General features: G+C 32.0%; 1 protein-coding gene across 5 annotated transcripts; it reads right to left on the bottom strand.

Moving 5' to 3' along the window:
• Positions 1 to 1,521: 1,521 nt before the first annotated feature.
• On the bottom strand, positions 1,522 to 18,602 carry LOC104895147 (protein PIN-LIKES 1). Of its 5 annotated transcripts, none has more exons than XM_048646148.2 (10): positions 18,321 to 18,602; positions 17,497 to 17,576; positions 17,250 to 17,374; positions 14,783 to 14,904; positions 9,382 to 9,552; positions 8,870 to 8,989; positions 8,111 to 8,211; positions 7,441 to 7,493; positions 2,313 to 2,501; positions 1,522 to 2,153 (listed from the first exon to the last, which is right to left on the bottom strand). In XM_048646148.2, exons 1-10 carry the CDS (start codon positions 18,453 to 18,455, stop codon positions 2,029 to 2,031), a joined length of 1,221 nt encoding a protein of 406 aa, XP_048502105.1. In that variant the 5' UTR covers positions 18,456 to 18,602; the 3' UTR covers positions 1,522 to 2,028. The 5 variants fall into 5 exon arrangements, with proteins under 5 accessions (XP_048502105.1, XP_057251927.1, XP_057251926.1 ...); XM_057395944.1 differs by having other exon boundaries at positions 8,870 to 8,965; positions 17,497 to 17,572; positions 18,317 to 18,602; XM_057395943.1 differs by having other exon boundaries at positions 17,497 to 17,572; positions 18,317 to 18,601.
• Positions 18,603 to 22,181: the final 3,579 nt, after the last annotated feature.

Genomic DNA, 22,181 nt, shown 5'->3' on the forward strand with positions numbered 1-22,181 from the left:
GTGGAGGTTAAGCCGCCTTCTATGAAAGACTGGGCTGTCTTTCTAGAGCACTTATTAGACCCAAGGAATGCGCATGGCTATAAAGCGCTTGTGATGTATCGCGGAGATTGCACGATCTTAAGGTAGGTATGTGTTGTGGGGGTCTCAACGGAACTCTGGTGAGTTCAAGAGTAATTCACTCACTAGATAGTAAGTTGTTGCCTCATTTCACTATGCATCAATTCAAATCGAAAGATATTAGTGCTTAAGTACTTTCCTTTCCTTACCCAGGAATTTCTTTTGCTTTTCTGAGCCTTTGTGGGGGATTGTTGGAGTTAAGGCTTGGAAAAGCCTTGGCTCATTTTCTTGTTTGTCCCACATTGCTTGTGGGAGGGAATTTCTTCATGTTTATATATTTCCTCCCTCCTTCCATCTATTGAGTTGGTTCTAGAGATGCTTTTGTGGTTGGATGATATGTTTGGTTTGGGCTTGCTATCACACACGCGCGCGCGCGCCACCCGCCCGGACCGGGGTACAGGGCCATGGGCCATGGGCCATGGGCCTTGGGCCCAAGGGATTTGGGCCGAAGGGCTTTGGGGAATAAACTTAACTAAAGTTTTGGACCCGGGAGCTACGCGTGTGTGGCTGTTGGAATTCTGTAACGTTTTACCGTTACAGTATTCATGGCAATCCACCCATTGATTTCTGTCTTGATTGCTGTCCGTTTTTTGGCTTGATTTTTCCCTAAAAAATCAGTGCCATTCTGTTCAGTCAGATACACACAAAAATAAACACTCTTCTTCCTTCTCTTCTCTTTTCTCTTCCTGGGTTCTCGTGCTATTCTCTAAAGCTCAGTTTGCTAGTGGTGGCATTCATAGCTGCTGTGTAAACCTTGGGGAGCATTCCGGCCAAGTTCGATAACCACCATTGTCGGGCCGTAATTGCTTTCAAGTCAGTGATCTCCTATCACGGCACAGCCTTGAAAGTTATCTATTTCTTCCTTTGCGAATCTTAATCCACTACAATTTCAATGCTTAATGTTTCAAAGTACAATATAATAAAGTCTTATAATTATATGTAATTATAGAGACATGGACTAGCTCTTTGATTAATACTCTTATTAGCTAATAACATTCTTTTGCTCTAATTTCATGAAATTGTTATTTTTGTCCCCAATTATTTAGAAGTTTCTTAAACAATTTATCATGTCATAACGTCTATTTTCCAATGTCGCACTAGACAAAAATATTACGAAGAGCTAATAAGATCAATTATAAAATTTATTATTAATAATATATTTGATAATTGTAACTAACTCGAGGCATCACCAGGGACAAAATTGTTTATATGCATTCCACGACCTCGCATAGTCTCATAACTATAGTAATAAGCTACTGATGTACTATTGAAAGATACCCTTTGATTTTCCGTTGCTAGAAATTACTCCATCAATTTAGTACAATTATCACAAATTCTTGGGTGTAATTATGGTGTAACATCCTACGAACTACCAGTTCTTTTGTAAAAGAAACTCAAATGTCATGAAATAAATGACACATTAGATGCACTCTTCAATTATTAGTACATTTAATTAAATTATTTGTACATTTTTTTGGGTCCCAACCAGGGAACCCCTTGGTAAGAAGAAGAATAACCCGTTCCTATTAGACCAACACCTCTCGCAGGTCAGCCAACCCAACTACACAAGTCAACACTTGGTAAATTACTTGTACATGTATCACACAATAATGGTGTAGAACATGTTATTGTACATAATATAATTTTTTTTTTAATAAGATAAGGAAATATTGACAAGTTGGGGGAATAAAGAGGATCCCATTTTGCCAAGGGTGAGAATTGATCCCAGAGTCTCCTGGAATCGGAAAGAAAGTTCTAACCACTAGGACCTAGGCTATCCCTCACTCTCGTACATAATAAAATTAAGTCACCAAAACCTTTAGCTGTCTAGACTCTAGCATACGATAATATCCCATGTACACAAGATGCACTGGTATACCCCATGTACTCGTACATAATAAAGGTGGATTTTCAAGTGACAATCCAGAGAAAAATTGTGGACCAAAGAGTGAGAAATACAGGAGCTGAAGCGTAAGTCCATAACATGATCACCGAACACTCACTTTTGCCAGCTCCAAATAGTTGCATCATTGTGCCTAACACATTTAAGCATAACACAAACATTGTAAGACATACATGACCTTTGTCAATGTTGATGGTCAATATAAGTAGAAAGTTTGAGGCAAAAAAAAAAAAAAAGAAATCTTGAAGCAGGAAATAAGGTGAAACAAAATTCTTTCGCCTTTCCTACATACCTAAGTTCATTGCTGGTGGCATAGCATGTTGAAGTAGAAGAAGAAACACAAATAATTTATTGTTGGGTGGTACAAAACCGACTTGAATTGCTCCGTTAACAATAAGAATTCCCGACAGAGGAAGAATTATGTACCGAGCTATAACTATACCAATAACAACTCTGCGTTGAATACCTGTTCCCTTTAAACCTGACCACAAAATAAGTGACATATAAGATGTTATATTGAGTCCCTCAACTCAAGAGAATGGAGAGTTATTACTTAACAGTTACCATCCTATCTCTTATGTTGTGGAAGAAGTTATTAATACCTACCATCTTATCTTTTATGTTAAACGTCCCATGCTTAAATGATGGCGTGACATTATAAACAACCTCTATTTATGCTTGTTAGTAACGCCAAGTATGCATCAATTAGTAAACTCATTGCAACATTAAAAATTCTTGTCAGTAATAAAATCATATAGGCGTTATTTTTTTTAGTGACCTTGTTCATTCTAACCCACGTCGTATAAACAAGCTATTAACAACGTTGTTGAGTTTTAAAGATGGATGTATGGCATTAGTGAAATTATATAGGCGTTATTTTTTTAGTAACCTTGGTCGTCTTGAAGCTGTCAAGATCTTCAAACAGTCCCCTTTATTTCCTTTATGCGGAACATTTGCTCCTTGTTCACTCCTAAGCGTAATTTTGGCACAAGCATTATTGGAGACTTGGAGCGTCCAATAAACCTAATAGTGCGTGGTGTGTTTGCTCCTCCGTCCTCAGACCCAACGCAGTTTAGTCATTTGTGGGAATCTGCGATTCCTTACTTCCTTTAATGTAACACTAGGTTTTGGACCTGTGCATAATGCACGGGAACTTTAATACAGTAAAAATGTTTATATATCCGCTACATTGAAAACATATAAACGATTATTTACGTCTACTTGATCAAAAACTTTGTGTTTAAGAGAAATACACATTTATATTAATTATAAAGTTGTTTAACAGATACATGATATTCATATGTTTTGGAAGACTTCTTTTTAGAGCAAAACAAAATGTTTTAAGAAGCTACTTCATCCGTTCGTAGTCTAATATAACAATGAGATTTTTACACTATTCATTCACTATCATACCTTTCACTATATATTGTTATTTTTATGTAAAGACAAATATAGTCATGTGGGGTACTGTTAGATTCGTCTTGATATATACTTTCAAAATATCAAATGTGTATAATTTTACTAAATAGTAAATAAAGATATTAATAGTAAAAATTGAGCATTGGCAAGCTTGAAAACCCAATTGCTGCAGTAGAAAAAGAACGGAGGAAGTATAATATAGTCAGAAGCAATTATATCATCATAAGTAAAGCCAACAACACCTTAGGAGGAAGATTGGAATTCAGATTTTCTTCCACACTTCCGATACAATAGAATCGCCAACAACTGTATGGGAATTCTTAAAAAAATTAATAAAGTGATGGTCTTATTTAGTAGAACATACCAATTTTGGTGTAGCCCCATAGAAAGCCATCATCTAAGGGTTGAGATGGTAAAGGTTAAGGATCTCAACTGCCTCAACAGGGAGAAAATTTGCACGAACTTGGTTTTCATCCCACTAACCAGGGGGGTTCAATCGTCTCAGAAACTCTCTCTACATTACATCTTCATTTTTTCCTCGAAATGGCCTTAAAGTATTAGACTTCCCATTATCTTTCTGATATAGGAGTACTATTAGGCAATTTTTACCAATGACTGAGAAATGGCTACATAAAATTGGCCATGACTGAGAATTGTCTCGGGAGAACAAACCCACCATGCGATAGGGATTGTCCTTGACTTTTGACACACGACCAACTAAAATTGCCTTTTTTGAAACCTCAGAGGAAATTTGTTCCATCTGACGGAATGAGTACCATACCCATACGGGGTATAAATACCTTATTCCACGTTGCTACCTAAAATGACCACAATTTCGATGATATATTGTATCATACTTTATTCCCCATTTCATCTGGTGGAATGAGTATCATACAGGGTTTCCCCACTCTACTTTTTTCCTAAATACCTTATTCCCCGTTGTACTTGAGTGATCACAATTTCGATGATATATTGTATCATACCTTATTTCCCATTCCATCTGACGTAATAAGTATAATACAGGGTTTCTCAATTTACTTTTCACCTCTCAAAGACTACCTCAAGTGACTTCAATGGTCCACAATTAACCCTTATTTATTAATTTCTTCCTAAAACCAATTTTCGAATATATTAAGCGAACTAAAGTTTTAATATTCATTAAGACTAATTTAGAAAATGTAAACAAATATAAATACGCACTACTTGTATAATATATGTGTGTTTTATAGGTTCTTTATAAGATGTACATTTCAATATTATCTTCTACATCAAAAAAAAAAAAACCAAAACAAAGTTAAATAAATTAACAACTTTTCCAATTCAATAACTTTATTTGATCTTTTCAAAATAGTTTCACTCTATTATAAACCAATTAAACTTGAATACTTATAAATCCCCCTTTTTTTTACATATAAGCTTACAATTAACTCATCTTGTTGATTCACCTTCTAAATTAGTGTCGCAATGCTCATTAGATATCTCTCTTTCCAGTCTAATATCGTCCACACGATTTATGGTTTAAAAATTGTAACATTATTTTTATAAAATTATAAGATAATTATTTTACTTGTAGTTCCCTAAAATGACCAAATTTTGATGATATATTTTATCTTACATCATTCCCCATTTCATCTAACTGAATGAGTATTATACAATATTAATTATATAAGAAAATCATGGCGCTGCTTAACTTTAATGATGAATAAGTGAGAAATATCTATTTTAGCAAGGAAACTATATTTAATCATGCATATAAGAAATAATTATTGATATCCTATAATGTCAACTACTTCATGATTCACTCATACTTTCATATATAATTTGAGTTTAGGATGTTAAATTTATGAACAGTTATATTAGTTTTTTTTTTTGCAAGAATAATTAGTTAAAAATATTGGATTATATTGAAGAAAAATAATTACTATTCTTAGTTTCTTAATACACGCAACATATTTCTTTTTGGGATATTTCATAAAACTTGCAAAATAATTCGCAAACTATTATAAAAATTAAAGAAAGCTTTATTTTATAATTTAAGCACATGTGTCATGTTTTCACTCTCTCTCCTACTCTTTTATTTTATAATTTTTATAGAATGGGCCAAATTCAAAGTGTGTGAATTTTCTTTAAAAATGATATTAGTATCAAGCGTAAGTTCATAAGTGTATGTACTTATATCGTTTGTTTCATTTGAATGTAAGAATGTGGGAAAATATTTGAGTGACCCTAGTCCCTAAGCCTAAGGTTGTCAACCTTCTTAGTCGCAATAATAGAATAATATATTAATATATATCCAATAAATTGGAGAGAGAATTGCCATAGATTAATGTTTTAATGTACTCTTGACCTTAACTTTTTAGTAGTGAGAAGAATATCCATTTTTATCTTTAAAAATTATCTTGTCTGACATTTTCTTAATTCTCCCTTAAGTTGTCTGAAAAACACTTAATTATTATATCTAAATTTGTTTAATTTATCTAAATTTTCCAAACTTATATTATCATAGTTATGTCAAAATTAGTTAAAGTAGACAGATGCTTATATATTGGTTTTCATTTTTTTTTACCTAATTCAATTTCTTGAACATATATATAGATGAACTCTTATTTTACCTCTCTCACTTTAACTTTGTTTTTTTTTAAAAATACTTTTAGTATGTATTGGTCATGGATATGGTTTTTTTTTATTATCATATTAGCTTACCTAAACCACTTTGGGACTAAAAATTGAATATTTGAGTTGTTATTGTTTTTGTTATATGTAATCTCTAGTCATAATCATGGTGTGTTATATTTTTTTCAACAAAATCATCTTTTTATTTCTTGTTTGGTAATAAAATAAACTTGCATTACTATTATTATTACATTTGCATATTTTCTTGAAGGGGCTAGCATCTTGATAATGGTGTGGTATTCATTACCAAAATGAATAATATTAAAAAAAAAAACTTATTAGACCAATGTACCCATTGGCTTGAAATTAGGTAATTTTAAATTAATTATATTATATAAGTTTGATAGGTGTGATGAAAAACTTAAAGTTGTTATACCAACGCACCCATTGGCTTGTACTTAGCTAATATTTGTTTTATATTTGAAATTTCATATTTTGACTTTTTGAGTATCTTGTATTAGTGAAAAACTTAAAGTTGTTATATCAATTCATCTTTTTCATTGTATATTTTCTCTCTCCTCTAAATTGGTATTTAGCTTGAAAATAATTCCATAACTGATTTTTGTGAAAATAATAAGAATGACCGCTAAGATAATATATGATTTTCGTTTTAAAAAAAAAGATAATATTTAATTTGTTTCCTTAATTGATAATTGGTTGATTGATTCCTTTAGTTATTGTAGTTGATATTATTTTCTTCATTGTTACACAATTGGAGGAATTAATTGATTATTGTTAAAATTATTTTTAGCAATGCCACGTGGCATAAGCAAGCATTAGGTCGAAAAGTTGAGGGTGAAGGAGAACAGAGGAAGGTTGAGGTCTTGCCACGTAGGACAATTTTTTCTTGCTTTAATATTATATATGATTGTATTATCAATACAAGGTTTTTTTGTGGGGAAGGACCAATTAAAATAGGATTTTTGTAGGTAAACACTACCACTTAAAAAAAAAATTGGAAGGAAGGACCAATTAAAATACTTCCATTGGCAACTTAACGCCACATTACGGTTTTCCGGCCAAATTGTCAACTTTTCGACTTTAACTTATTTTTCCGTCCAAAACATCGATTTTTTTTATTTCTCCTCCTCCCCCATTTAGTTTGTCTAACTTTATGTTAAAATATACGACATATTTTAATAATTTGTGTTATATAATTTATGTTTACAGTTTACTATTATACTTGCTCATTAGGTGCGGTGATAAGTAGTAATTAACTAATAGCTCACATATTTACATTAAAGAAATCAGCACTACAAAATGTCAACCGGTGTAGAATATGTTTTTTTGCATGATATAACATATTGGAATTGAAAGAGAAAACATACCTTGAAGAAGATTTGCTCCAACTATTATGGTGACAGTTGGGATGGCGGCATCTCTGTGTATTACAAGATACTACATGTCATGGAAATAGCTCAATAAGGCCACTGGTTACAAATTTACAATTTCCATCATCCCGATCTTTCAAAACCATAAATTATAGTGTAATAATTTACAAATACCGCTTCTTTTGTAAAAAGAACTCACATGAAATGAAATAAATCAAATAAGATACATGTAATTATTCAATTTGTACATTGTACAAGAAATAAACTCATGGAAACAGTAAGACTATTTGTCTAAATTGTACTGCTATCTAAGTCCTAAGTCCAGTAGAGATCATTTATGTACTTGTAATTAGTGTGTAAGACCACTTTGTTTTCAGTCTCATGTTTAACCATCAAATACTTCCTCCAATATTTATTAGTTTATCTCTTTCTTTTGCATAGAGTTTTAGGAGAAATAATATTGTGGGTCATAGAAAGAAAGATGAACTATTATTTTATATTAAAGTTGAATGTACGTGTGATGAAAAGTTAGTGGTCTCATCCAAAAATAGAAACAAAAGAAAGAGTAAACTAATAAGGAACATTCCAAAAAAAAAAATACAGATAAACTAATAAAGACCGAAAATAGTACATAACTAAATAAAGCGAAAATTATTCCAAAACATACCCGAGCATGAAAGCGGAGTCCGTGACAATATGGAGTGGAGCATCATTGCCAATCATCAAATTTCGGATTGAAGAATTCATTCCAATGGCAAACCCGACTATCTACATCACAAAAGACACGATATTGAATCATCGATCGGTGAGGTTGTCCTCTTTAGACCCTAGTGCTAATAAAAAAAATATCCATAACCATTATCAAAAATAAGAAATTAGAAAAAATGGTTTTCACTTTTAGTTGTCAATTTTCAAAATCATCATGTTCTTAATAAATTTGATTATTTTTTTATTTATTATATGAGATATATCATATGACTTTGAAAATCAAAAAACCAAAAAACAGAAAACCACAGTAATACCGAACGGGACATGATTATGATTATAGTTGTAATTTTTGAAAAATAATTAAATAATGTTTCAGTATAAAAAAGTATTTTGGCACTAATGAAAAAGAAAATATGCCCTTAAGATCATACAAATATTATGGAATATGCGCTCTACTTTTAATATAAAAGTAGACAAACCCAAACCTATAATATCCTAATAAATACTATAACTCAACTCTATCCCTAAATATCTCACGCTAATAAAAAATTATGGGGTCTCTTACAAAGCTCAAAGATGAAAGATCACATATATGACCAAATTTGAAGGAAGTTTCAAGCAACACTCATTACAAAACTAATACCCCTTTTGTTTTTAATTGTTTAATTTTTTCCACTTTTACTTTTAAAACTGTTGATATTTAGACTTTAGAGCATACCGCTGCAATGGTTGATGGTGCAAATACTGCTTTAATGTTTATCTTCTCTAGTAGCAGTGTTCTTAAGAAATGTATCACCCTACTTGCCAATGAAATCTGCCCAGGAACAATTGGAATCATCTTATCAAAACAATGCGAAATAATCATTTCACAAATTTATAACGACCTTTACATATACAAAAACTATAATAACAAAAACAAAAGCATAAGACCTTCATTACGCTTATCTGACATACACAAAAGATAACCAATAAGAAAGCATTTTTTTTTTAAAGGGAAGATAATTAGTACAAAGACCAATTCCTACTAGCCTTAAGCCTACTAGTCTATACGGCACACCAGTTCAGAGACTGAGTATAAGGCTAAACAGTTTAGAAGTAAATGCTCTAATATATTATTAGGATGGGGATTCGAATCCTGGACAATGCCCTGAAATTCGAGATGATACTCTACTGAGCTACCACTGTTTTTTTTTTTTTTTTTGAAAGGAAGGAAAGCAAGTTTCTATTTACCAATGATGTAGAGGAAGAGTTTACAGGATTGTATTCTTCAGAAGTTATGAGACCATGATCTGCAGTGGAAGGAATGAGAGGTTCCTTATCTGCATCTGTTTCTCCAGCTGCTTCCCCAACAGAGACTCTCACAATGTTGTAAACATATAGCCACAAGTATATTGCCCCAATCTGAAGATTACATTATATTTAATCAGTTTCGACCATAAAAACTCATCAATTCATCAACTTTTGCCCCTATCCTTTTTTACTCGTTCCAGTTTTTGACTCATTTCACTATTCACATACTAACTTTACTATAATAATATATACTTGCAATCACGCACCGTTTTTAAAAATGTTATAGATAAGATAAAATACGTGAATTAGTAAATATAATTCAAATACCTAATAACTCAATCACCCATCTTGACGTTGTTTAAACTTTGATAAATAATTTACTCGTTCATCTTGTCACTCATTTCTCTTGAAAGTGCGACAAGCAATTTGATGATAAGTTATGAAACGAATGAAAATTTTCCGTATTAGATCAGAACCGCTTATTTGTCAACTCGACTCATCCACACAGACAAGACACCTTGAGAGTAGGGATTTAGTGTAGGAAAAAGAGAATGGTTATCCCCAACAAGTATCGTCAACACAATTCTTCATGATTCTTAGGCTCCGTTTGGTAGGGCGTAAAATATTTTCAGTGTAAAATGATTTTCTTGAAAAACAATTTACAATGGAAAACACAATTCCAAAATTAGTTTTTCGTTGTTTGGTTCGATGTAAGAAAAATGATGAAATGAAAGAAAAATGAAAGGGAAAGTAAGGAGGTAGTGAGAGGAGTGTACAAGAGAGATGGAAAATAGTTTTCCCTTCATTTTGAAAGGAAAATGGTTTTCCATCATTGGGAGAATAATTTTACCCCAAAGGAAAATGGTTTTACACTCTTTTGCCAACCAAACAATGTAAAACTGAAAATACAGGAAAACAGTTTTCCGGGAAAACGTTTTACGCCCTACCAAACAGAGGCTTAATGTTTGCTGCTGATCCAAGCAATGCTTGATTTACTAACAAATTAGTTAAGTACTTGCTTTGCTAATTTTAAATGTACGAGAGCAGGAGTAGATTAATCAAAACTGTATCAAGTTTTTGCACGTGATACTCACATGATATGCTATTGTCGTTTAGCAGGAGCGAAATTTAAGATTTTCTGTTAAAAAAAACTATCTTTACAATTGTCATTTTCGAGAAAACTACCATATAAATATTCTTTCATCAATGATCAAATCTACCTGTTATCAGTTTATCACCGAAAAACGAAAATATAGCGAAACAATAACACCTTTTGAATTGTGTCATGTAAAAAAAAAAACTTTTGTGGTATACTATTGGTATAGTTTAATTTCTCCATTTAGAAATAGTTGTACTATTTGTATAGTGTTTACTATTCACATCTTGCATTTTGATTATCTTTAGTAATTTATATTTTAGAAAAAATAGTCATATGAGATTTTGTTAGATTCGTTTTAATGTATATTATTTTAATATCAACTTTTTATAATTTTTACTTATTGATAATTAGAGATATTAATATTTATAATAATGTATTGGCAAACGTGAAAAAAAGAAATAGTGCAACTAATTTTAAATAGAGTAAGTATATTATTGGCCTAGGTTACTGACATTAACTTTGCATACGATAGCCACGTGATTTTTTCTCATCTTTTTATCCCGTTTCTTCCCTTGTTTCAAGGAAGTAGGCAAACGTCATTTAAAAAATTAAGAGCATCCTTAGTGATGAGTGAAAAAAAAAATCAAGTACTTGATCTTAAAAAGGTGCTCTTAATAATGAGTCAGAAAAAAAAATTGAGTGGTGATTTGAAAAAAAGGTGCTTTTAGGTCGGGTTACATCCCGCGTAATAATGTTATTCATTTATTAATATTTTAACTTTAAATGACAACATTAAATATGACTTGATTTAATGGTCAAGACTTTAATATATGAGCTTGATGTTTTGGGATGTTAGGATCAAATCTTGTACAAAGCATTATCTAATTTTTATTCCTTGTATATGAATTCCATGGATTAAAAAATTCTAATGGAGAGGGCCACGTGCCATCGTCATTCTTTATTTAGAAATGTCTTTTAATATACAAGTATAGATAACAAGGGAGGGGGAAAATCGCATGTCCCTGGAAACCTACCTACACCAATACTCATAAAATGACATTTGCATCCTTTTACGACCATTTTGATAATAAAATATACTTTCTCCATCCCGTAATATAGTTTATTTTCACGAGAATCAAGGAGAATTGACGGAATAGTAGGATTCTCAAAAAAAATTAATGAATTGCTTTTGCCTTGGAACTACTTCTTTGTTTTTTTTTTCCTTCGAAAAAAATCAAAAAGCAAAAAAAATTCCTTGGAACGGTGCAAAATAATAATAAGGAGCACACATTTTGAAAAAAAAAACTAGAAATATTTTGGAAATAATCTGTAAAAATCGAGGATAATTTAGTCAAACTAAATTAATAAAAAAAATAAAAAAAAACTAATATGAACCCGGTGCACACTAATTAGTGTGCACCCGATCCATATCACGTGAGTTTATGATAGTGTATATTGATATGATATAGTGTATATTAAAATGATATAGTGTATATTAAAATGATATAGTATAGTTATAATGATATAGTGTATGTTAAAGTGATATAATGTGTGTTAAAATGATATAGTGTATGTTACAATGATATAGTGTATGTTAAAGTGATATAGTGTATGTTAAAGTGATTTAGTGTGTGTTAAAATGATATAGTGTATGTTACAATGATATAGTGTATGTTAAAGTGATATAGTGTATGTTAAAGTGATATAGGGTCACGTGCCTGGGCCTGGTCCACACTATTTTTAGTGTGAACCGGGTCCACACAAGTCGGATTGTAAAAAAAATAAAGTAGGCACGATATTTTGAAACACCCAAAATGAAACATATAAGCTCTATATTATAGAACGAAGGGAGTTTGACGAAAAAGTTTTTATAAAACATTTTTTTGCAAAAATAACTCTAGTAGAATATAGTTTTTCGCCAAATACTTATAAATTAGCGAAAGATCATTAAAATTCGGGAGAAAGCTAAATTTTTGGATCTGAACCAAGCTACTTGCCCTTTACTAGATTAAACTTGTGCCAAAGTCGTTTCATGTGTGTTGGAAATTTAATTGCAAAGTTAGGATCTTCAGTTCTAGAGGTGCGCACAGGCCCAGGACTGGAATTGGTTAGACCGGTAGACTGAAATCTGGAAATTTCTATGGAACGGGACCAAAAAAGAATAATATTTGGATCTGGTATGATTTTGGACTGGTTGACCGAAATCCGTATTTTAAAAAAAAAAAATTTGTTTAGATTTAAACAAATTTATAACTTCGATACACTAAAATTTAATAATTTTAAAAGCAATAATCCTAAAGGCGACAAAGATTATGCTTTAACTTTCTAAATTTCTATCTTTTAAACTTTTTTTAACACATAAACTTTTTTTTACTAAAAAGGGCAAATTCCGATCCATTGGTCCAAATCAAAAAAATTGAGGTGTAGACCAGACTGGCTCATAAATTATTATGGTTCATTTCGTTCCGATTGTAGTCCGGAATCCTGTCTCACTTCAAAACTTCACACCCCTAATTCTTCACTTTTCTTATTACCACCATTAAACGCAGGGGGTTTAGGAATTCATAACTCAAAAAGAACTTCATCAAAGCATCACTGTCACGTACCCAACACAACCATCGTCCCACAGCTACGCGCTACCTTCGTCATGGCTACAACTAACCACAATTTATTTTCATTAGGTATCAATAAATGAACCAAATAAGGGATCGAAATGCCTTTTAATATCATTTTCTATATCAAATGGAATCTCAAGTAGAGTGCAGCCGTCAAGAAGTTGGGGCAAAATCCAACCACGTACGCATTCTACACTTTCCTTTAATAATTTTAACTAGTTTTTAGGCCCGGATTGCACCCCGAGTAGTTATATTTTCCATCTATTAATAATTAAATTTTAAAATGAGGATTTTTTGTGGCAAACTACCTTATAAATTCATTTTTTTGCGAAAAAACTACCTAATTAAAAAAATATTGTGAAAAACTACCTAATAAATTATTTTTTGTTGTAAAAGACTACCTTGCACCGGAGTTGGGGAGTTAACTCATATCTCCGGCGTTAACCAGATCAAGTGAATTGCACGTGTGTTTAACAAACCCTTAATTTTAACATTTTTCCCTAATTTCCCAATTTTCCTCCTTCAAGTGATTCATTTGGATCTGCTAAATGGAAGAAGTTTGTTACTGAGAATCCAATTGTAGAAGGTGAGGGTGAGGATAGATCAACAAAGGATGAGTCAATAAATGGTGATATTGGGTCAGTTGATGGTTTTGATGAGGATGATAGTAATGTTATAGTCTTAAATGATGAGGATCATGAGGATGAGAGTTATGATGATATACTTGTTGAGAATGATGATGAGGACATAAATGAAAGTGTAACCAGGAGCTTGGGTGGAAATAATAGTGGCTAACAAAAAGGATATGAACATGTTGGAGAAGAAGAAATAAACATTGAGTTGTCCAGTAATGCGGAGTTGAATGAAGATGATGATGAGGTACACAGCTTGTCTGGTTCCGATGATGAGCAAGGAGGAAAATTGAAGAAATAAGGGGAAAAAGTTAAAATTGGGGATTTATTAAAACACACGTGCAACTCACGTGACATGGACAACACCGGAGATTTGAGTCAACTCCCCAACTCCGGTGCAAGGTAGTCTTTAACAACAAAAAAAACAATTTATTAGATAGTTTTTCACAATATTTTTTTTATTAGGTAGTTTTTCGCAAAAAAAATGATTCACTCTATTATACTTGGTGTACTAGTAAATGTATCTTAATTCTTATTATTAGGTCATATGTTCGATTCAAGACATCATTATGAGATGGAGCAAAGGCATGACTGCAAAAAAGAAATTAAATAGGAAAAATAAAATTTATGGCTGGAAGTAGGCATTGACTTTCACATTCCTAATTACAACACATATCTATATTAATTTTGTGGAAACATGATATGCTAAAAGATGTTGGATCAGATGGTGAGTCTTTGGAAATCCTTACCTGAGGTAAGGGGTTCAAGCCCGTGCGTGCTTCACCATATATAGTTTTTAAAATAATAATGATCAATCGACTTATTGTTGGTTAATAGACGCGGGCAAAATCCTAATGGTAGACGAAGGGTATCACATGACGCATAGACGTTGATAAGGACACCTTTTAATATATTCGTATAACTTTGTCCATAGTTGCAAATTATTAAGTTCGTAAACTTGAAAAAAAAATTCAAATGGAGATGAAAAATCATACCGCCAAGGAAAGAGAAGCATAAGACAGAGCATAAGTCTCACAAACATGAGTCTCCCCAAATGGATTGCCCTTCTCTTTGCACATTGCAGGAACTAGAATGATAAGCATGCCTCCCAAATTCCCTGCATTTGAATTGACTTGTACCATTTGATATATGCATAAGTTGATATATAGACGATCAAGTACTATTAGGATAGGGGATAATAAAAATTATACCGACAATTTTCGGAGATTGGAAACGAAATTGTTACGTGGTTAATTACGTTGATATATAGACGATCAAGTACTATTAGGATAGGGGATAAGAAAAATTATACCGATTTCGTGGTTAGATGATAATTAAAGTCATATATTCACAAAACGAACTTATTTTCATACCTCTAGCTACTTGTCGGACTCTTTTGGAGGTTAATCTAACTTAGGTAGGCATGATAGATGACACTTTGGGAGTGAGGGAGAAGGTAAAGAGAATTTTCTCCCACCAAAGTGCCTCTAGTGGGAAGGTACAATCTTTATTATTACGTCAAGCTCAGCTTTGTATTTTTTTGCACAGAAATTAAAAAAAGTAGAACATACTATGATTTGAATTTAATTGATTACTTGTATTAGATATCAGATTAGAAATGATTTTTTCCTTCTTTTTAAAACAAAAATACAACAAAGAATTATTTGAAACATTTGTAAAATGTGCTGAAATGTTTTAACCAATATAATTAACTTAAATAAATAAAAACACAACCAATAGGACTACAACAATGTAAATAATTGAAGTAGAAATACTTAAATAGGAACAATTTTTTAAAATGTGGATACACAAAAAGAAATACAAGCACTATATTGTGAGATGGAGGCCGTGAGTATTATTATTATTTTCAAATATCTTGTTGCATAATCCATGAAATCTGGCGACTAGTGGAGGTCAGGCTCACCGGCGCAAGGGTTCCATAGGGCATATGGGATTTGAAGGAAAGATAACAAGCGTTAGGGAAAAAGAATCAGATAAGGGAAGGAAAGTAGAGTAGGGGAAAGGAGAAGGAGAAGGAGAAGGAGAAGGAGAAGGAGAAGGAGAAGGAGAGATAGATCTTCTTTCACAAAAACCAAATCGACGATTGAGCATTAGTCATTATTGGAAGGAATAAGTGGGAGAAAATCTCCTCCAAATGAACAAAGTGTTAAAAAAAATTAAAATTTCATAATTAATTATTTTTGGGGAAAAATTTGGAAATTTTGTTTTTGGGATCTTCAAAAATCAATTTAAGGTGTTCTCGTAAATATCACAAATTTATTTGAGGAAAAAAAAAACATAAGTGGACCATTTTGAACTTGTGGCTCATATTTATCATGGCCCTACATCTTTTGGTCATAATTTTACTATAATCACCTTGTATTTTTCCCATTTAATGAATGAAATGTGAAAAATAATCACCTTCACACTCACTCTATTCTCCCCCCTCGATAGTAAATACCACACCACCACAATCAACTTAGCCACGGAGCCACCCACTACAGGAGACACCAGTACACCACCAGGTGAGCCAATCACACTAGTCACTAGTCTCACTACCATCATCAGAGTATGGTCATGGTTAATTAAGGATGAATAATAACAAACCTCATATAGCACAATGTGTACAGATAAAAGATAAATTTAAAATGTAGCAATCAGAAATTTTGGTACAATCACATGCAATCTAATGGCCGACCTAAGCTCGATAGCCAAATCAATGGGTTCCCGAAATTTCATTTACAATTAATGATCTTGTTCGCACTTTTCTTTTTTAGGGAATGATCTTGTTCATCTTATATAGTTATATATTTTCATTTCTAACAATTATTAATGAAAATTCTTTTATGTAAGTAATTGATATTATAAGTAGTAGTGGTATTAGGTTATGGTTGTTGGCACCTAGGGATTGCATATTCGGAGCGCGATGGGAATTCGGATTGAAACTGGATTAGACCAGAAATTCCGGTCCAATCTTCGGGTGATAAAAATCACATTATCGGCCTTCCGGTTCATACTATTGACCCGGTGCCTTTTAAACAATTAATTTCTTTAACCAAGTATTTATGTAAGAAAACATATATATTTATATAATTTTTTTATTCAAAATATTAAATTTTAATATGTTTCATACAATATTGAATTTTACAATGTGATTATATTATATTATTATAGTATGTATATATTTTTTACAATTTAATTTATGTAAAAAATATCAAAAATTTATTTTAAAAGTTGTAAATCTCTTTTTCTTATAATGGAGATTGAACCCCTTAATTGGTTTCTTGTTTTACTTTATTTCCTGTACGTTTTCCTGATGTCCAAAAAAAAAAAAAAAAAAAAAAAAAAAAAAAAAAAAAAGAGATTGAACCCCCATTCATGAGTTTCGAAGGTTCTCTTTTTTCATTAGCTCAAACTTAAATGAGTGAAAAATTGTATTATAAAGTGGTTTGTATATATAACCTGCGGAACACGCTCCGATGACGAGGCCCTTGAGATTGTTTCTAACTCCCGCAGCCTTCACAATTATGCAACCCAGTACTGACCCTATTATAAATGTCATCAATATGTTTACCGGCATAAACCACCTAGATCCTCCCCAAAAAAAAAAAAAAAAAAAAATTGAACAGACGAATGAAGAATTAACAAACAAAAATTGAAACAGAGAACAGATTAATTAAAAAAGCTTGAAAGAGGGGCTAAAACTTACAAGGTAATAAAACTCTCAAAGGTGACAGTTTTAACCAGGTTGCCAGCTACTAGAGATGGGTTGAAAACATAAAACACTACCTAAGAAAACCACAAAAATATTTAGTATTTGAAAGGAAGCTAAAGCAATCATATGCTGCATCAAATCTACATATAGTAGTGTAATAAACCACATAGAAAACTAGTTCTTCCTTCTCAAAATATATAAAAGCTTAAGTTGACTTTCAAGATCAAAATTTAAAAACTCTCATTACTAAAATTCATTTTTCTTCCTATGCATAACTACTCGGAAAAGTGGTATTGAATGGTAATAAAAATTTATAAAAAGAAACCTATATTTTGTGATAAAGTTTTATTCCCCATGATAATTTAAATGAAAACTTTTTTACAAATTTATAAAATTTCTTTACCATTACCATTATTTATGAATACTGACTATACGCTGCCGTAATAGTCATATATGCTTGTGCTTGTATAAGAAAAGGCGCCATTCGAAGATCGACCGACTCGTGCTCGACTCCAAACTCGTCGAGCACAAAATTTAATTTCCTAACTCGACTCATGCTCGATAAGAATTATTGATGCTCGAGTCGACTCGACTCGAGCTCGTTAAGCTCGACTCGTCTCGATTGATAATTATATTGCGAGCCCAAAAAAACCTTCATAATTATATTTTTACTTTTAAAGACCTAAAGAAAACGGAAAAACTAATGACGGTAACATTTCAGGATGGCCGGACGAATACATCTTATTCCACATTTCATATAGAAGACAAAGTTTGCAATTCATGCTAATTAAGAAAGAAGAATATTGATACCAACGAACCTTGTTTAAGTGATGGCGAGCATTTTCTCCCAAGATATCAATACATTCTAAAGCAAGAACTGAGCCTATAGCAGTGATCAAAAGCACCTTAACAACTGGTAATGATGCTAATACAAATAAATCTAGTAACGCCATTTTTGTTTTAAGTTTTTAGCTTTGTTGTGCCAGCAAACTCTGATATTTGTTTCTATGAGTTTTGTTTTTGGGGAGTTATGTTGGGGATAATAGTAAAGATATATTGGTTGGATAGTGTCTAATGTCTATTCCTCACCTAACCAACGAAATTTGGAGGCTACTGATTGAATACGTACTAGTAGACGTATATAATTAAAAGCGTGGAGGCGTGAAAGCCATCAGCCATGCACCATGTCATATTATTTTCGACGACATTGTTTCAATTCAGTTTGTTTCAGTTCAGCTTAACTTGTTTCATTTCAATTCGATTTATTAGTTCAATTTAGTTACTTTCATTTTAAAGTTTTGTTTTAGTTCAGTTTAATTCAGATCGTTTTACTTCGGTTTAGCCAAAAAAAATATATACTCCCTCCGTTACATTATAGAGTGCTTGTTGTTTTTTTTACACGATTTCCAAGACGTAACTTTGACCTTTAATATCTTCAATTTCGTATTAATAAAAAATATAAAAAGTTGATATTATGAAACTACACATTGAGACGAATCTAACAATATCCCACATGAATATGTTTTTTTATATATACAAATGAGAATATTCGGTCAAAGATTTTAAAGTTTGACCCACCAAAGTAGGCACTATATTATGAGACGAAGGGAGTACACTATTCCTGTTGATAAAGTATTCTTATATATTTTTTTTTTTATGATAGAAATAACTTATGGTAATAACTTTAATTATATCATGAATCATGACTTTTGACTTGAAGTAATCGGACTCGGTACTCGGAAATTGGAATATAATAGTTCCAAATTCAAGGCTGTAAGCCTGTACTGCCTCTGTTCCTGCCCTGTGCCCTGGGTATTTTTTTTTTGTTCTAGTGTTGTCATCAGCGTGTGTTTCGTCTCTTTATACTTCTTCCGTTTAAAAATAGTTGCACTATTTTATGTTTTAGGTTTGTCAATATATGTTTTTTAATCATTAATATCTTTGATTATCAACAAGTAAAAATTATAAAAAGTTGATATTAAAGAAATATATTTTGAGACGTATCTAACAAGATTTCACATGATCATATCCTTTTTACAATATAAATCACCAAAAACAATCAAAATATAATACGTGAATAGTAAATACTATGCAAACTGTGCAACTCTTTCTAAACAGATGACGCATAATATAAAGTCTGCGTGTTGGTTCAATGAGGTTGGGCTTTGGCCCTTTAAGTTAACGCATAATAAAAGGAAATTCAATTTCCTCGGCTGCGAGTTTATTGCGGTCAAATGGAAATGGGCTTAGCTCATTCTAATTCTTACTGTTATTATCAATGGAAATGGGCTTCTTGCGTGAGATTTAGCTCAAGTGGGCTTCACCTTCTTTTAAAGTCTTTGCCAATCGATGTGTTGCTGACTTGCTGGCGTCATAAGTGCGTCGTAAAACCTCGTATGGCCCGACCCGAATTAGCGGATTTTAACGAGAGAATTTCAACCCGAGGCTTTGGTCCAAAACAGATTACTTTTTTTGTTGAAAGCCCGGTCCGACAATAACCATTATCCCTAAAATAAGTCTTCGAATGAGAAGTCAAATAAAGGGAATCAGATAGCAATGAATTAAAGATGTAATAAAAGTACTCCCTCTAATATAAGTAAACAACTAAAACATGAGCAATATTTGATGATAAACTTTCATAGTTTTTTTTTTTTTTTAAAGAAACTTTCATAGTTAATTATTTTTAATATGCTGATCAAAATGACCCCGTTCTACATCATTGTCAGTTTTTAGTTTTTTTTTTTTTTTTAATGATGTAAAGCCATAAGAAAAAAAAATTAGTCATGTTCATATTAAACATATCAATTTTGAAAATTGACAACTGAAAATTGGAAAGTGGGATTTGTTTGTTATAAATTTTTTGTTTTCAATTTTCAGCAGCCTTTTCGAACAAAACCAAAAACAAAAGTATGGAAACTAGAAAAAGCAATTTCTAAACTTAAATTGTCAGTTTCAAGGATTGATATATTTAGTATGAGGATTATTACTTTTTAGTTTATTGTATTTCTTATATCACACGACTTTTATACTTCTAAAATAAATAAAAAACTCGAAAGTAACAATGTTATCGATGGGCTCAATCTGATTTTTATATTTTTGTTTTTGGTTTTTAAAAAATTAGAAATTGAAAACCAAAATCAATAAAGAACAAACCTTTTTTTCATTCCGAAAAATAATTGGTTCGAAAATCATCCCCTGCTAGATACTAGTGTTGAAACCCATTGAAAGTCCACCTGTGAGTGTCCCACGTTGGAGAAAGAGGAGAAAATAAAACCACTTTATAAGATGAGGAGTTACTCCTCTTATCACCAATTGATTTGGTTTTAGGATGGAACCCCTAGCTTGTAAGTGGACTAAACTCTTCTCCTTCTTATTAGGTTACCCAGGTCCATTTTCATATAATCTCAAATTTAACATGGTATCAGAAGAGGATTATTTCTGATTACCTTTCCAGTTAGCTCTAAATTCTAAAGACACTCACAAGTGAGAGGATTAGGAGTTACTCCTCCTATCATCAATTGGTTTTAGGATGGAACCTCCTAGTTTGTAAGTGGGTTAAACTCTCCTCCTCCTTATTGGGTCACCTAAGCCAATTTTAATATATTCTAAAAAAATTAACAACTAGCATGCAGGGTACACCACCATAGAAGTTGGGTACAAGTCTAAAGAGCACAGAATACAACATACTTAAAGGTCTACTGACACCACAAGTGGAATCCTCAATATATTGTTGTATGAATATTCGAACCCTACGCGAGACCCTGAAATTCAAGATGATACTCCACTAACCCTCAATAGCTAACAAATCTTTAATAAAAGTAAAAATTTCAATCAACAATTAATCAATTAGTAAATTTTTCAGTGGGTAAATTATATTATTGGACGAAAAGAGTATCAAAAACCTTAATTTACCTTTTGAGTCTAATCAAGGGAATCTAGTTTAATAACAGGTTTAGTAAAACACGTGTGAACTGACCAGGTTGTTGGGATCTTGTGCTGCACCCTTTAGCTTTTTTAATAATCTAGTTCTTATCTCCTCTAATTATTCCTTCTCTCGAGGTTAGTCGTAAGTATAGTGAGTAGTTTCATACACACTTATGACTTACTGTGTCAAGTTACTACTAGTAGTCTAGTACTAATGGGAGTAATTCTAGAACTACACAATATCATAAGAACAAACAAAACCAAACAAATAACAAAGGCATATATCGCAAGTTGCATTTTGTACTTAATCGCCTGTAGTACTCATTTGGCGGGGAGTAGAACTGGAGTACTTACTTTTAAAAGAGTCAGATAAATTTCAATACCCAGCTCATGACTTAGGCTTTGGGTTGTACTAAAATAAATTGAAATGAATGGAAAAGAGTTGAAATGAAGTAAAATTGTGAGAAGAAAATAGTTGAATTGAACTGAATTGTAAGTAAATTTAACTGAAACCGTACGTAAAAGAAAAAGGCTTCAAAGACTTAAATTTAGAAACTTTGAGATCGTTGATTAATATGAGGCCGACTTAAAAAAAAAATGCGTTTGCAAACCAATTTTTATTCTGGTTTTGAAGCTGATTGGTATCGGATCTACATGACTTACGGGTAATTTTCGATTTCAACCTGGTTGAACTAAGCCAGTTTTGACAGGTTGAGATAGAAATTTTATTTTGATCCAAAAGTTAGATAAAATCC

Source organism: Beta vulgaris, chromosome 6 (genome assembly GCF_026745355.1).
Source record: "Beta vulgaris subsp. vulgaris cultivar EL10 chromosome 6, EL10.2, whole genome shotgun sequence".
Lineage (NCBI taxonomy): Eukaryota > Viridiplantae > Streptophyta > Magnoliopsida > Caryophyllales > Amaranthaceae > Beta > Beta vulgaris.